Here is a 17,726-nt window from a genome sequence, read left to right on the forward strand (position 1 = left end):
TGAAATCCAAGTATATGATATCAAAATTATTTTTTATATCCAGTTCCTTTGTGACCACACCATAGTATCCAATCAAATTGGTCAGACAAGACCTCCCTTTAACAAACCCATACTATGACTTAATTATTACTGCAGTCTTGTCTAGGTGATTCTGCAATGCTTCTTTAACCAGTGACTCCATTATTTTCCCAGGAACACAGTTAAACAAACAGGTCTATAGTTAACTGTGTCACCTTTTGAATCCCCTTTGTGAATTTGTGATACATTTGCACACCCCCAGTCCATGGGGACCTCCCGAGTCGAAGGAAGCTCTCATAATTATGGCTAAGGTGCCCTTTTTATGTTTAACTTCAACAATTTCTCCTCCACTTTGCTCTCAATTATTACAAAATCACTTAGCTCCCTGTTAAGAGTTTGATAAACTTCTGGCACTCCCCTCATTGAATAACTCGTCATGTGTGAATGTAGATGCAAAACACTCATTCAGTTTATCAGCTACCTGAGCATGATCATCAATAGTCAACCCATCTATGTTAAGTGGTCCAATCTGATTCATCCCTTTCCTTCTAGAGTTTACATAAGTAAAGAACTCTTTCTTGTTTTTCTTTTCATCCTTTACCAAGGTTTTCTCGTAATCTGCCCTCGTCTGCCTAACCTCCTTTGTGACTTGATTACAGACTAGTTTATACCTGCCATAGGCTTCTGTGTCACCTAATACTTTACATGCATCCCATACATTTTTCTTCTCTGCCACGAGCCTCATTAGTGACATCCACTTAGACCTAAACCTTGAACAGTATTTCTTAGTTGGAATGAAAAGCCTAGTAGCCTCCAAAATTAATTCCCTGAAGGCTTCCCATTTAGAAGTCAACATTGGTAACATCATCAGTTGATCCCACTGTACAGAATTTAAAAACTGTCTGAGATCCCTGTAGTCGCCTTTACGAAAGCAAAACCCCTTCCCTTTAGCCTTGATGGTAGTTACATCATTAAGTAATTCCCACATCCCATTGTAATAGTCTACTACAATGATAAATAAGTCTACTCGCTCTTGAATGAAATTTTTATGGTATTCATATTAACAGTCTGAAAAAAAAAAGCCAATATTTGTGTGAAAACCATATTACTATAAGGAAAGACTGTATGCAATGCTCATTTCCAATACATTAATCCATATCTCAAGTCTTCAGAAAGCAACTGGTGTATGCATGTTTTTACATCTGCGAACAAGCATTCTCTTTGACAAGGTATGTAAAAATATTCATATTAGCCAACAGGGCAGCCTCTGCTAGGCAAACTCAGTGAGTCTGCATTGATCATGAATGCTGTAAATTAAACAATAATTACTACATTCTTACTAACTGCATGATAATCTCAAGATAAATTAAGTTACACTATCTACGCATGTTCATGGTGGAAGATGCTACTGTGATTAGTAAAACACACTAGCACAGTTATAATTTAATAAGTTATTAATATTTTAATAATATACTGGGGGGGGGTTGACAGGTGTGTATTTTATCTATATAAAATACACACCTGTTAAAACGCAATGATTGATATCTAATCAGGAAATGAGACCTATGTAATTATTTACCTGTGCATTTGTAGTGATGTAATTACCATGCCCACTGGTACCATATGACCCGCATCCCTCTTGTCCCATTGGCTACCCCACCACATGGCATTCTAAGGTCGAATAATTATCACTATATAATTATTTACCTGCGTTTACATAGGTCACTTAGGAAAGGGCATTTTGTTTGGGTTCCATAATGCATGAGGAATATTGTTGCATCCGAAAGAACAGGACTAAAATATTTAACTAAAATATTTACAAACTATAGAAATATTTAAAATATTTACAAATATACAAATTATATCAGGTCCCTTCATTAGCTAACATTACAATGGAACATCCAACAATGACAGGTGGGCATGATCATGTACTAGACAATGAAGCATATGCACGAGGATCGTGAATGTTATGGAGGAAGTTATGGCTTGACTAAATGATCTACTTGCCCTGCCCTCATCTCGCTTTGGCTCAAACTATCACTAGAAGGAAAATTTTTTAATATATAGAGGGAAATTTTTTATAAAATGTCTATTTTGAAGAAATACTTTAAAATAAACATTTCATTAAACTTAATTTAAAGCACAATAGATTTCAAATAACATTATACCCTCGAGAGAATGTCTTGACATTCTCTCATGGAGCAGTGCATTAGAGAACGTTAAAATAATTACCCAGATACAGCTACATACATCCTCATCCCATAAAGTAAGAAATGATCAAAAAGACACAAATGTACCAAGCCTTATCTGATTATGAAATTTCAGAAGGGAGATTATATTTCTGATATTATCAGGATGATGACACTTTCAAATTAGAGATATCAGAGCATCTTATAATGGGGGATTTTAATTTCCCAGATATTGACAGGAATTTGTGGATTGGTCACCCACACATTAGCAAGACTTTTGTGGATTTATTGGATGGTTGTTTTCTACAGCAGCATGTATGGGAGGCAACTACAGGGAATAATATTCTTGATCTGATTATCAGTAGTGATTCTTCATGCATTAAGAATTTGCAGACAAAGGAACCACTAGGTGGTGATCACAGTGTGCTGAAGTGGGAGTTACTCAAAGAGGTAACTACCATCAAGGGTAAAGGGAAGGGTTTTTGCTTTCGTAAAGGCAACTACGGTATTTAAATTCTACATGGTGGGACCAACTGATGATGTTACCAACAGCAAATTCAAAATGGGACACATTCAAACAATTAATCTTGGAAGCAACTAGGCTTTTCATACCAACTAAGAAATATTGTTCAAGGTTTACGACTAAATGGATGTCAGATGAACTAATGAGATATATGGCAGAGAACAAAAATACATAGGATACATATAAATTAACAGGTGACACGGAAGCCTATGATAGATATAAGCTAGTCTGTAACCAAGTTACGAAGGAGGTTAGGCAGGCAAAGGCAGATTACAAGAAATCTTTGGCAAAGGATGCAAAGAAAAACAGCAAAGAGTTCTTACTTATGTAAACTCTAGAAGGAAGTGGATGAATAATATTGGTCCACTTGATATCGATGGTTCAACTGTTGATGATCCACTGAGGTAGCTAACAAACTAAATGATTATTTTGTATCTACATTCACACATGAGGAGTTATTCAGCGAGGAGAATGCCAGAGGGGAATTAAACTCTGGCAGTGAGCTAGATGATTTTGTAATAACTGAGAGCAAAGTGGAGGAGAAATTGTTGAAGATAAACATAAGAAAGGCACCTAGGATGGATGGGATCTATCCAGTTATATCAAAGGAAGCACCCTAATTATGAGAGCTTCCTTGGACTCAGGGAGGTAACCATGGACTTGAGATGTGCAAGTGTGACCCCAATTCACAAAGGAGGATCAAAGGCCAACACCGGTAGTTACAGAACTGTTAGTTTAACTTCTGTTCAAGGGAAATAAATGGTTAAAGAAGCATTGCAGGATCATCTAGACAAGACTTCAGTTATAGCTTGGACACAGCAGGGTTTGTTAAGAGGAAGTCTTATCTGACCAATTTGATTGGATACTATGATGGTAGTCGTCACAAAGGAACTGGATGCAAAGAATAATTTTGATATCATATATTTGGATCTTAGAAAGGCTTTGATACTGTTGCACATGGAAGACTGCTGCACAAATTGGAGCAGTGTGGCACTGGAGGCAAACTGCTGCTATGGATACATGGATGGTTCGGTGGGAGAAGACAGAGTGGTAATCAATGGACACTGCTCTTTGTGGGCTAATGTTGTTAGTGGAATCCCCCAGGGTTCAGTGTTGGGTCCATTGTTGTTTTTTGTATTTATTAAGGCTACTGATGATGGTATATCAGGCTTAATACAAAGGTCAGTAGAATTGCTAATGACAACAGTACACTGCTGCAACAGGATCTAGAAAAGTTGAACAGGTGGGCTGAGAGGTGGCAACTGAAGTTTAACATTGACAAATGTAAAGTACTGCATATGGGAAACAGTAACCTCAGAGTAACGTATCAACTGTGTGGTAGACAAGATGTGCACTGACAGTGATAGAGAATAAAAAGGACCTAGGGGTAATTGTGCAAGTAGATATGAAGTTTTCGGAGCAGTGGACATGGTCTGCAAGAGTAGCTCATGGTGCCTTGTCAATGATTTACAGGAATTTTTCTAGAAGGGATAAGGTGGTCATTATCCCCTTGTATATAGCAATCGTTAGGCCACACCTTGAGTACTGTATACAGGTCTGGAGGCCTCATTTTAGGAAGAATGTAGAGCTTCTGGAGTGAGTGCAGAGAACAGCAACAAAATTAGTGAATGTAACAAAGGGTTGCTCTTACAAAGAAAGGCTTTAGTTTTGCAAATTACAGTGTCTGGAGACTAGGCACCTGCGAGGTGATCTAATTGAGGTGTTGTTGTTGTTATTTGGTTTTTAGGAGCATTACCAACTAAGGCCATATTACTCCGGGATATGCAGTGGTTATTCCCTGACCTTTCCGCATCCTCCGTATTTGGTGGTGACGGGCTTGAACCCCAGTCTAATCAAGAAGCGTGTGCTACGCACTGCTGCTCCTTCCCACCTGGCTACCGAGGCACAAATAACTGAGGTGTATAAAGCTTTGAATTGTTTGAGTATGCTCAGTGCTGATGGGATTCTTCCTCTTGCTCAGAATAATCACCTGAGAGGGCATAAATTCAAATTGAGGAAAGACAGTTGTAGGTAGTTGTTTGGAAGTTTGCCTTTAACCATCGGGCGGTTGATTGTTGGAATAAACTTCCATCTCTCATTGTAGAAGTTGATAGCTTAAATAGATTCAAGACAAACATTTGGAATGAGTGGATGGGTGAAACGAGAAGGGTTTTTTTTTTTTTTGGCTGATGCTATATAAGCTTGCTTTCTTGCGTCTGTGCCTTTACTAATGCTAATGCTAATAAATTAATTGTGCAAACTTTGTTGAGAGATAGAAATTACAAATTTTAACAATCTGTATCGTATCATTATCATTAGATAGATGAATATGCCAGAAAAATTAAAAAGAGCTCAAATCTTTCTCCTTTTTAATATAAATAGAAATGAGGAGTATGTGAAAAGATCCTTCCCACCTCACTCAGACTTTTTCCACGGTATTATTCAGAAAATGTATGCTTCTTTGTGAATCTGTTCTGCAAGTTGTAATAATACTATGGTTTCTCTGGAGGACATTTTTTTTTATACAGGTCCCAGATATCCATCTGGTGTTCTTTGGAGGTCCTGAACCACAAGGACTAATGTTCATGTTTGCTGATCAACTACATTATTCAGTACTATCAAGAACAAGAAAGGCTTTTGGTTTTCTATTTTCTTGGTTCTGCTATGATTGTTTTCAGTCCTAGCTGATCTGGTTGAAAGCAGACATCCTAAAAGACAAACTTCTGTTCAGGGTGGGAAATCTGGTCTGGTGAAGGTTAACAGGATTAGTGTTAATATTATTGTTAAAATAGCTGAATGATGCATTTACAAGGTTCTGCAATAACAAGATTAAGAGTTCTGTAATATTTTTTCTTCACCATATAATCCTGTAATTTTTAAATTTTTATTTAGAACCACACTCAACTTTTGGTATGAGGATGATGGAATTATACAGATGATTCTCCAGAAATGTAGCCTGACAATGTATGCTTGACAAGTGTACAAAATAAATTAGTAATTTTTAAGTGGAAAATAGTATCTTCTATTCATTTTTATATTTAATTTATTAATAATCTACATAATGTTCATTACTCAACATATTTGATGCTTTACATGCCTTTCCCATTTTATTTCATAGTGTTAATATTGTTGGGTATTCTATTTTATTTTAATTTGTTCAAATATCTTATTTGATCAAGGTAAACACTGTGCAGGAAATATCCACGGAGAGTCACTACATGTGTCAATCTTGTTTCCACCTTAAAAAATTTAGCTATGCAGCATTATATTTATATTATTTATTGTTACTAAGATTACATTATAATATTTTGTTAATTGATACTTTTTGAAAACAGAGAGTAAAAATTAACTTTGAAGCAGAAATATCTTCAATATCTTTATAAGAACAAGAAATTATATGTAGCCTTTAATTAAAAGCCACATAAAATTTTCAAAGATGGCATTCATTTTGTTTGATATTTTTATTTACCTGAACTTCTTGATTCAGTTTTACAAACTGATAGAGAGATATAGATTTAGCTGAATGAAGAACTGCAATAATATGTTCCACATCTGGGTGATGCAATTGCTCAGTAATGCTTGTAAGGTCAGCATAGCATTTCTTCCAGAACTCCAGCTCTTCTAATGGTCCACATTTATCTCCTAGTTCCATTGCATGCTGCTCCATCAGCACTCGTTTGATCTGCCATACCCAATGTATAAGAACACCTGATTATTTGAAAAAATAAAGTTAATAATTTAAAACACTATAATTATCTGATAACTACAAAAAACATTTTTAAATAGAATTCTGGCTGATAAAAATTATCATTATGAAACTTTTAAAACTTACGACATAAATAATTTAACACCAGATTACTAAAAAGCTTTCTTTGTAATAGCCACATCATAAAATTATTTAAACGGTCCTAGTATATTTAATTTTTTTTTTTTTAATTGCTAGTCATTTGTTAACATCTGAATAGAGTTTGGTTGGCTGTAGATTGTGTGTTGGTAGAAGGCTTACTCTGGCCCATTATTCTCTGCCTGTACTATCATCCTGCGAAATGCATTTTAGAAGTAGCTGGAGATCGTCAAGTTCTATTTTTTTTACAAGAACATTATTTTATAATTATTAAAAAATCAGTGAATAAACTTTAGAAATTAAGAGTCGATATGCTTCTATTCCTTTTTTTAAAGTTGTATGTAACAGCTCTGAAATAAAGCATTTTCAGCACACATTTTATATAAAGTTTTTTTTTATTGTTATTTGGGACCCTATGAATTCATTCCAGAATTTTGAATTTTTTGCAATACCTTCAAACACCCTATATATTTTTTTTCTTGTTTTTACTTTTATTTTTTAACTTATGACCAAGAATTTGTTTCTCAGAAAAGTTTCCTAAAATGACCAATATGCATTAATTGCAGAAGTGGCACTGTAGAAAATTTTCTTGAAGAAACCGATACACCAGTGGTAAAAAAATAAAATAAAAAATAAACTTTAATGTAATAAAAGTTTATTTTATTTTAACTCTGGTGTGTGTTGCTTGTTGCAAGAAAATTTTCAACATTATGTTTCCTAACACCCTAGGTCTGTTTTCTAAAGAGTGGCAGTGTTTCTTTGCTGCTCCATCAGAATACTGCACAATCATTGAGCTGAGTCATACTGTATTAGATTTCAGTGTTGCTGATTAACACTTTCACTGCACTTAAATGTGAGGCACCTCCGTAGCCAGGTGGGAAGGAGCAGCAGTGCGTAGCACATGCCTCTTGATTAGACCGGGGTTTGAGCCTGTCACCACCAAATACAGAGGATGCAGAAAAGTCAGGGAATGTCCACTGCATATTCCCGGAGCAATATGGCCTTAGTTGCTAATACTCCTAAAAACCAAATAACAATAACAATAACTTAAATGTGAGAGAACTTGCTTGATATACTGCAATTTCAGAATGTGAAAAAAAAAATCAACATTCCAGCATCCCCAGTATTCCAAAAATTCATACATAATGGTTGAAAATTAAAAAGTTTAGAAGTCATTGCTAAAAGTGAACACTTTTAGAAATGACTAAAATTGACTGTTCTGAATTACAGCTGAGCTGTTGTGCTCAGCTGTAATTCAGAACAAATCTTAAATTTTGATAGAAAGTTTATTCATGTACATAAATTAACATCAACACAAGCAAAAAAAATAAATAAAACTGTGCAAAATCTATATACAAGTACCAAACGTTACTGCAAAGTGTTCAATCGGGGGGGGGGGGGTGAATATTGAGTAGATGTTAATTTCATTTGACTTTACATTTATAGCGCTCACTAAATGACTATTAAAAATGACTGTTCATATGCATTACAGCACATCACTTAGGCACAACACTCCTAGTGTCATTTTGTACATATATGTACTGAGACAGCAAATGTGTTAATAAGACTATTGTGGCTCATTGCATTCGATGTCCAAATTCTGTTCTACTTCAAATTTTTTTGAGACCTTGGTAGTCCAGAAACTTGTCTACTCAATTTAAGTCTAAAAGGAATTGTTATAAAGTCAATAAAAACTATTCTGAAGTCCATAATATACTCAGGTAAAGTATGCTGCTGAAATTCATTAAAAATTATTATTCCATCCAATTTTTAACAGAAACAAATATGAATTAAAAGGCTTACCAACCTACCTTCTAATCTGCGAATAACATCCTTATCTTTAACTGCATCTTGAATAGTCATTTTCTTTATTTCTTCAGGAATATATAGGACAGTTCTGTTATTCAATCTATAGTGGGCATCTGTTAAACAGGCTAAAAATTCATGTAAATGAGAAGCAAAATCTTTTTTTATGCCTGTTAAAAGGGTTAGGGAAAAATAAATTGACTAGATGATTTCAAAGGTATTCTGTTTCTGTACACATTCTGTATACTTTTAGAAGTATACAGGACCAAACCAATTAAATTTTTATCATCAACCACCATTTTAATCAGCATGGCCACAATCCTTAAGTATCTAAACTGGTTGTAAACAACATCATCCTCATAGTACAGTGTATAGATATCTAAAAACAAGGTGATATATATACTTATCACAAATAATGATTCATAAGTGTTCTTAAGGGAACTAGAGCTACATAAGTAGTTTCTACTAACTTTACTATTGCTACCAATTCTCTCTCTCTCGTTTGTAAAATTTCAAATCCTATACAATTATATCATATCATCATCAAAGCTGGCATTTTTCATTTTTTTTTTTTTTTTATGTAAACACCAGACACGAGAGGTATTAGAACCTGTAGTACTTAGTACTTTGCATGGGTTAGAGGTTGACAAGACGAAAGAAAATGTTTGTTAACATTAGACTTGAACTCCTGTAGATTGTAATTTTCAGGAAATACATATGACGGAAGATTGTTCCAGAAAACGGCAGATGAATGAATAAACAAGGAAGATGAAAAGTTGGTTTGAAGTTGGACAGTAAATGGATGTTGGTTGGTGGCGGCACGTGCTCGGACTGTTTTGAAAGGGAGAGCAGGAATTATAGAAGCCAATTCAAAAGAACAGTATCCATGGAAGTATCTGTAGAAAAGGCATGCAGAAGAAACAGAATGTCTATGAGACAGAGAGAGAGAGAGAGAGAGTCCGTTAGAGAAGAGTCATTAATTTACTTAATTGCCCTCTTCTGAATGGAATCTAGAAGTCCGAGAGAGGTTTTGGGGGCACCCAGATGTGGGAACAATATTCCATGGTAGGGCGGATTTGCGATTTGTACAGAGTGAACAGCTGTTTGGAAGAAAAGTAACGGCAAGAACACAAGAGAAGAACCAAATTTTTCGATGCAGAGGAAGCAATATTTGTAATGTGCTTATACCAAGAGAGATTAGAAGTCAGGGTAATCCCCAAAAGAGATATATAATCTTGCCTAAAAATTGGGGTGTCACCAAAGATAAGCATAGGAGCAAAGAATCCCTTTTGTGAGATATATATATATATATTTTTTTTTTTATGTAAACCCAAAACACGAGAGGTATTAGAACCTATAGTACTTAGTACAGTGCTTGGGTTACAGGTTGAGAAGAAGAAAGAAGGTATTTGTTCACATTGGACTTGACTTCTGTAGGAAATATGTATGAAGGAAGGTTGTTCCAGAAAACAGCAGTTGAATGAATAAACGAGGAAGATGAAAAGTTGGTTCTGTGAGTTTGAAGTTGGACAGTAAATGAATGTTGGCTGGCGGCGGCGGCACGTGTTCGGACTGTTTTGAAAGAGAGAGCAGGAATTATAGAAGCCAATTCAGAAGAACAGTGCGTCTATGAGACAGCAAGTGGAAAGACTCTGTTAGAGATGAATCATTAATTAACATAACTACCTCTCTCTCTTCTGAATGGAATCAAGAAGACTGAGAGAGGTTTTGGGGACTTGTTATTTGTTATTTAGTTTTTTTTTAGGAGCATTAGCAACTAAGGCCATATTGCTCCGGGATATGCGGTGGTCATCCATGACCTTTCCGCATCCTCCGTATTTGGTGGTGACGGGCTCGAACCCCGGTCTAATCAAGAAGCGTGTGCTACGCACTGCTGCTCCTTCCCACCTGGCTAAGGAGGCGCCCAGGTTTTGGGGACACCACCCCAGATGTGGGTACAATATACCATGGCAGGGAGGATTTGCGATTTATATAGCGTGAACAGCTGTTTGGAAGAAAAGTAATGCAAAAGAGAAAACCAAGTTTTTTAGATGCAGAGGCAGCAATATTTGTAATGTGCATGTGCCAAGAGAGATTAGAAGTCAGGATAATCCCCAAAAGAGATACATCATTTTGCCTATAAATCAGAGCAGAAGAATACTTTTTGCGAGATATAAGACAAGACTGAGTTTTAGAAGGATTGAAATCAACTAAGTTGTCTTTGCTCCACTGGAGAATTACCTGAAGATTGGCATTTAAGGAATTGGTAGCAGATTTTCGAGAAGTTGAAGCTGATTGAGCAGAACAAGTTTTCTCAAAATGGAAAGTGGAATGCAATGTACTATCATCGGCAAAACTATGGATAGGATTTCCAGTCAATGGAAGAAGGCCATTAATATACAAGAGGAAAAGAGTGGGGGAACGAACTGTACCTTGGGGGACACCGGCATTGGTGGAGAAGTTAGAAGACAGAGAGCCATCTACCATCACCCTCAGTGAGCAAACAGAGAGAAAACTGGATAACCAATTACTAAAAACAGTTGTCAAACCATAAGATGGAAGCTTGTTTAGAAGACCTTTATGCCAAACACAATCGAAAGCCTTTGAGATGTCAAGAGCCACTACCTGTGTTTCACCAAATTTTTCCATTGAATTAGACCCATTTATGGACTAATATCACTAGAATATCACCAGTGGATCGGCACTGACGGAATCCATACTGGCAATCGTTGATCAGACGGAAGGTTTCTAGGTAGTTTAAGAGTTGGCGGTTAATTGATTTCGCCATTATTTTAGAAAGAGTAGAAGTAATTGCAATGGGACGATAATTGGATGGGAGGGATTTGTTACCCTTTTTAGGAACTAGCTGGATATGAGCAAATTTCCAAGCAGAAGGAAAAACACCTTTGGAATAAGAAAGTGAATAAAGGCAGCAAAGAAGAGGAGTAAGTTCAGGAGCACAGGTTTTGAGAACAAGTGGAGAAATACCACCAGGACCTGGAACTTTCTTAGCATCAAGATTCATCAAAATCCTTCTGACTTCCTTTTGATGGAAGACCACAGGAGGAATTGAATGGAGCGTGTTGGGAATGGTGGGAGGTGTTTTACCAAGATCATTAATACATGAGTTGGAAGAAAAATGGGATGCTGGCAGGTCAGCATTATTCTTGGCCGAAGTGAAAACAGAACCATTTGGTTTGGACAGAGGTGGGAGCAGAGATGGGCAAAAGTTGCAGCCAATAGCTTTGGCAAGAGATCAAAATGCTCGGCTACAATTAGGGCAAGAAGCAAGTTTTCTAATCTTAGCCTATTCAAACTCTAGTTTGGACTGATTAATAACTGCTTTACAATTGTTGTGAGCTTTGGTGTAGGCAGAAAATGAAACTGAAGAATTAGAAACAAGCCAATTACAATATGCAACATTCTTCTCTTGAACAGCCTTAGTCCATTTATTGGAAAACCAAGGTTTAGATAAAGGACAAGATTTTAAAGTGGAGTGTGGGATAAAGCATTCCATTCCTGCAAGAATAAATTCACTGACACGATCTGAGCAAACGTTGACATCAGAAGTTTTGAAACAGTAATCCAACCAAGGAAAATAAGAAAAGAAGTCTCGCAGGACATCCCATTTTGCATTCTTGTAATGCCAAACAACACGAGGTTGGGAATAGCCACGAGATAAAGGTTCCATTGGAAAGAGACAATCATCAAGTTGTGATCTGAAGTGCCTCAAGGACCTCTCACTTCGACTGTATACTTAGAAGGGTTGTTTGTGAGAAACAGATCAAGTGTATTGGCTGTATGATTAGGATTGTCCAGTATTCTTGTAGGTAAATGAACAATCTGTGCAAGGTCATTAGTAATTGCAAAAGCCTCAGCATCTTAACCAGCTCGGTCGGTGTGACTAGAAAATGGAAGCCAGCTCGAGTTGTGAACATTAAAATCACCGAGGAAAATTACCTCACTGTTAGGAAAGTTGGACTGGAGAAAATCAAGTTGCAAAGAGAGGAAGTCAAAAAGCTCCAAGTGATTAGTGGAGTTGGAAGAACAGTACAGACAACAGATGAATTTGACACAATGAGGTAGAGAGATTTTAAGCCAGAGAAGATCAAAGAGAGGAGATTCCAAATTGCCAAGTCTCTGACAGGGAATATCAGAACGGACATATGCACAAGAACCATACAGAAAGGAATCATACAGCGAATAATCTGGGCATTTGAGATGAGCAGTAGTTGAATCAACCGATATCTAAGATTCTGTCAGAAAAAGTACATGCAGTTTGGCAGACTGGAAGTGGAAATGGACATCGTTGAGATTAGAATTGATACCACGTATATTTGTGAAATGAACAAGGAAGTGCTTGTGAGGTTTAGATCTTTTCGCAGATAAGCTTGCTATATTAGTTTGACAATTCATGGTGTATTTAATAATAAGAAAAAGTGGGTGGGACATGCTGTATGAAGTAATGAAATTTTTGGATATGGCTTACACATGATAAGAATATACCCAGATCCTTGCTATAACGGGGCCTCGACAATGCTCCCCGCATACACACTACCCGGACTCCCTCCAGTCACTATCTGGCAGAGTAGAGGTAGCAGGATTATACATTAGCTGATCTGGAAGACTCCTAGAGATTTACCAATAGATTCAGTCCGGTATACTAATTAGTGGCTGGCCTGCGAACACCGTTTTAGAGCTGTACCCTTGAAATGTAAGGAATATTGGATCTCGCCATGATATTCATCATAACCTCAAAAGTCATCAATTATACTGCATGATGGAAGAGATATGGAAGGGTTTACCAGAACTTAGCTCTAGAGACTAAACATGGGTTCCACCACTTCAAGCCTCCAATAAGACAAGTGGTGGCATTACACCGGTTGATGAGAGTCATCTACCACCTAGTACTGCTTGGTAACATAGAGGGGCAGCATTCCTCCATGTGGTGTGGGTGCCACACCTCAACCCCTGCTTATGTTGGTTCACACCTGGGTGGTCACCCACCATCTATTTGTGCATGGAGGCTATACCCAGGATTACTAACAGTCCCACCATCGTGAAGGTTCAAGCAGAGGATTTGGCTGTCACAGACCGTCCGGACTTTGCCGAAATTGGGTTCACTTGACTTGAGTGTTACCTGAATATCAGTTCCATCAGCGTACTGAGTTTTAGAAGGATTGAAATCAACTAAGTTGTCTTTGCCCCACGGAGAATTACTTTGAGATCAGCATTTAAGGAATTATTAGCAGATATTCGATAAGTTGAAGCTGATAGAGCAGGCTGAGGTTTCTCAAACTGGAAAATGGAATGCAATGTATTATCATCAGCAAAACTATGAATAGGATTTCCAGTCAATGGAATAACGTCATTAATATACAAGAGGAAAAGAGTGGGGGGAAACAACTGTAACTTTGGGGACACCAGCATTTGTGGAGAAGTTAGAAGATAGAGAGCCATCTACCATCACCCTCAGTGAGCGGTCAGAGAGAAAACTGGATAACTAATTACAAAAAACAGTGGGAAAACCATAAAATAGATGCTTGTTTAGAAGTCCTTTATGCCAAACATGATTAAAAGGGTTTGAGAGGTGAAGAGCCACTACTTGTGTTTCACCAAACTTTTCCATTAAATTCATCCATAAATGGGTAACATAAGCCAGAATATCAAGTGTTGACCAACACTGACAGAATCCATACTGGCAATCGTTGATCAGACAGAAGATTTCCCGATAGGTTAAGAGTTGGTGGTAAATTTATTTCTCTATTACTTTAGAAAGAGTAGAAGTAATTGCAATGAGACAATAGATGGATGAGAGGGATTTTTCACCCTTTTCTGGAGCTGGCTGGATAGGAGCAAATTTCCAATCAGAAGGAAAAATACCTTTGGAATAAGAAAGTGAAAAAGGGTGGCAAAAACAGGAGTAAGTTCAGGAGCACAGGTTTTGAGAACAAGTGGAGAAATACTATCAGGACATAGAGCTCTCTTAGCATCAAGATTCGTCAAAATCATTCAGACATCCTTATGACGGAAGAGCACAGAGGGAATTGAATGGAGCATGTTGGGAATGGTGGGAGGTGTTTTACCAAGATCATTAATACATGAGCTCGAAGAAAAATGGGATGCTAGCAGGTCAGCTTTATCCTTGCCTGAAGTGACAATAGAACCATCTGGTTTTGACAGAGGTGGGAGCAGAGATGGGCAAAAGTTGCAGCCAATAGCTTTGGCAAGAGACCAGAATGCTCGGCTACCATTATGGCATGAAGCAAGCTTTCTACTTGTAGTCTGTTCAAAATCTAGTTTGGACTGATTAATAACTGCTTTACAATTGTTGCGAGCTTTGTTGTTGGCAGAAAATGAAACTGAAGAATTGGAAACAAGCCAATTATTATATGCGACATATCGTAATTCGACAGACTTAGCACATTTATTTGAAACCCAAGGTTTTGATAAAGGACGACATTTTAAGTTGGAATGTGGAATAAAGGATTCCATTCCTACAAGAATAATTTCACTGACACGATCTGAGCAAACGTTGACATCAGGAGTTTTGAAACAGTAATCCGATCAAGGAAAAGAAAAGAAATCTTGCAGGTCATCCCATTTTGCATTCTTGTAATGCCAAACAACACGAGGTTGGGAACAGCCATGAGATAAAGGCTCCATTGCAGAAGAGACAATCACCAAGTTGTGATCTGAGGTGCCTAGAGACCACTCACCTCGACCATGTACTTGGGTTGTTTGTGAGAAAAAGATCAAGGGTGTTGGCTGTATGGTTAGGATTGTCCAGTATTCCGGTAGACAAATGAACAATCTATGTAAGGTCATTAGTAATTGCAAAAGTCTGAGTATCACTACCAGTTGGGTCAGTGTGACTAGAAAACAGAAGTCAGCTGGAGTTTTGAATATTAAAATCACCAAGGAAAATTACCTCACTATTAGGAAAATTGGACTGGAGAATGTTAAGTTGCAAAGAGAGGAAGTCAAAGAGCTCCAAGTGATTGATTAGTGGACTTGGGAGAACAGTAGAAATAACAGATAAATTTGACACAATGAGGTAGAGAGATTTTAAGCCAGAACAAAAAGAGGAGATTCCAAATTACAAAGTCTCTGACAGGGAATATCAGAACAGACATATGCACAAGTACCACCTTTGAGGCAAAAGGAATCATACAGCGAATAATTTGGGTAACTGAGATTATTGAATCAACTGATAACTGAGATCTGTCAGAAAAAATACACGGGGTTTGGCAAACTGTAAGTGGAAATGGACATCACTGAGATTAGATCTGAGACCACATATATTTGTGAAATGAACAAGGAAGTGTTTAGGAGGTTTAAATCTTTTTGCAGATACGTTTGTTCTATTAGTTTGACAATTTATGGTGTATTCAATAGTAAGAAAAAGTGTGTGGGGGGGACATGCTGTATGAAGTAATGAAATTTTTGGATATGGCATACACATGGTTAGAATATACCCAGATCCTTGACATAACGTGGCCTCGACAATGCTCCCCGCATACACACTACTTGGAGTCCCTCCAAGAGTAGAGGTAGCAAGATTATACACTAGCTGATCCGGAAGCCTCCTAGAGAGTTACCAATAGGTTTGGTCTGGTGTACTAACTTGCAGCCAGCCTGCAAACACTGTTTTAGAGCTGTACCCTCGAAATGTAGGGAAGTTTGGATCTTGTCAAGGTGTTCATCATAACTTTAACTTCTGCTCAAAGTAGAGACTAAATACTGTCTTCTGGTTTCTTTATAGTTGACTGTGAGATGATAATAAAGAGTATCTATTTCCTGTCAAGCACAAACAAAGAAAGCTGAATTCCAAATCAAAGCAAAAGAAAAAATTTATGTTAACTCGATACAGATTTGGACAAATAACTAAGGTAAGTTGCAGCACCTCAGGGTAGTGTAGAATGAAAAAGACCTGGAGATAATTGTGTATTCAGATATGAAGTTTTCTGAGCAGAGCAGGTCATGGGGTCTTTTCAATGATACCCAGGAATTTTGCCAGGGGGGGAGGATAAGGATGTGTTATCCCTTTGTATAAGGCAATGGTCAGGCCACACCTTGAGTACTGCATACAGATCTGGAGGCCTCATTTTAGGAAGGATGTGGAGTTGCTAGAATGAGTACAGAGAAAGGAAACAAGATTAGTGAGGGGAAAAAAGGGGTGCGCTTACCAAGAAAGATTTAAGTTCTGCAATTTGTGGAGTCTGGAGACCAGGCTTCTGCGAGGTGATATAATTGAGATGTATAAGGCCTTGAATGGTTTGAGCAGGCTCAATGTTGATAGGATTCTTCCTCTTGCTCAGATTATAAACTTGAAGGGGCCTAAACTTAAACTGAGGAAAGACAGTTGTAGAAGAGATGTGCAGAAATTTACCTTTAGCCAGCAGGTAGTTGATTGCTGTAACAAACTTCCATCTGTCATTGTGAAAGTTAATAGCTTAAAATAAATTCAAGGAAGAACTGGACTTTGGAGTGAATGGATGGGTGAAATGGGAAGGGTGGTTTTTTTTTTTTTTTTTTTTTGGCTGATGCTGTATAAGCTTGCTTTCATGCATCATATGCCTCTACTCAGCACCAGCTACAAGGTTCTGTTAAACAGGGCCCTGAGCCTGGTTCTGTCGAACAGGAGCCCCCGTTCACAAATTCTCTAAATAATAATATCATCTGCATCTTTTAAGCATTTCTATCAATGAGCTTACTGCCGTATAAATGTCTAGTTACCCACATTATCGTCATTCCAACAGCATTTGCACAAGTCAACTTGAAAATTACTCTGAGCGTATACTTCATTCTCAATGTGTATGTTTGGTTTGATATTGAGCATTTAAAATAGTTTCTGTAGAACGAAGAAAATTTCTATACAACCCCAAAGGGCTCACATCTGGTATGGGCTTGGCACACCCAGGGTCCTGAGCTGGATATTATCATTCTTCTTTTTCTAGGTGATTCCTTTTTACTTCTGACTTGCGCTCTCTCTCTCTCTCTCTCTCTCTATATCAGGGTAACTCGAGAATTTTTTTTGGCTGGTGCAAGCCTCAGGCTTCCTTGCATCATATAGCTAATAATAATAATAATAATGAACAGATTACAAGAGACTTAACTGAAAATGCACTGTTCGTACATCTGGCATTCAGGCAATTAGTGCTGCTGCTAAGCACGAGTCAATGGGATTACCATTCTGCAACTTAGCATATTGGTAAAACTTATTCAATCGCCTGTCCCACATACCCAGAAGTTGTGCTGGTCATCAGCTTGGTTAACATTTACCAGTATACAATACATAAAATTGCAGACTTGTAGTTAATTTTCTTATTATTTGGATCTGTGT

The 17,726-nt window shown here is 37.4% G+C and overlaps 1 protein-coding gene across 1 annotated transcript in view; it reads right to left on the reverse strand.

Annotated features, from left to right (window-relative positions):
- Positions 1-8,679, reverse strand: part of kl-2 (dynein heavy chain 2, axonemal kl-2) — a 1,174,416-nt gene extending 1,165,737 nt beyond the window's left edge. The window contains exons 1-3 of the mRNA XM_090369487.1: positions 8,652-8,679; positions 8,386-8,550; positions 6,200-6,438 (exon numbers count right to left, since the gene is read on the reverse strand). Coding sequence (XP_090225613.1) covers positions 6,200-6,438; positions 8,386-8,550; positions 8,652-8,679 — 432 coding nt within the window. The remainder of the gene's footprint in view (positions 1-6,199; positions 6,439-8,385; positions 8,551-8,651) is intronic.
- Positions 8,680-17,726: the final 9,047 nt, after the last annotated feature.

Source organism: Mastigoproctus giganteus, chromosome 1, assembly GCF_048544385.1.
Source record: "Mastigoproctus giganteus isolate SK-2022 chromosome 1, ASM4854438v1, whole genome shotgun sequence".
Taxonomy (NCBI): domain Eukaryota; kingdom Metazoa; phylum Arthropoda; class Arachnida; order Uropygi; family Thelyphonidae; genus Mastigoproctus; species Mastigoproctus giganteus.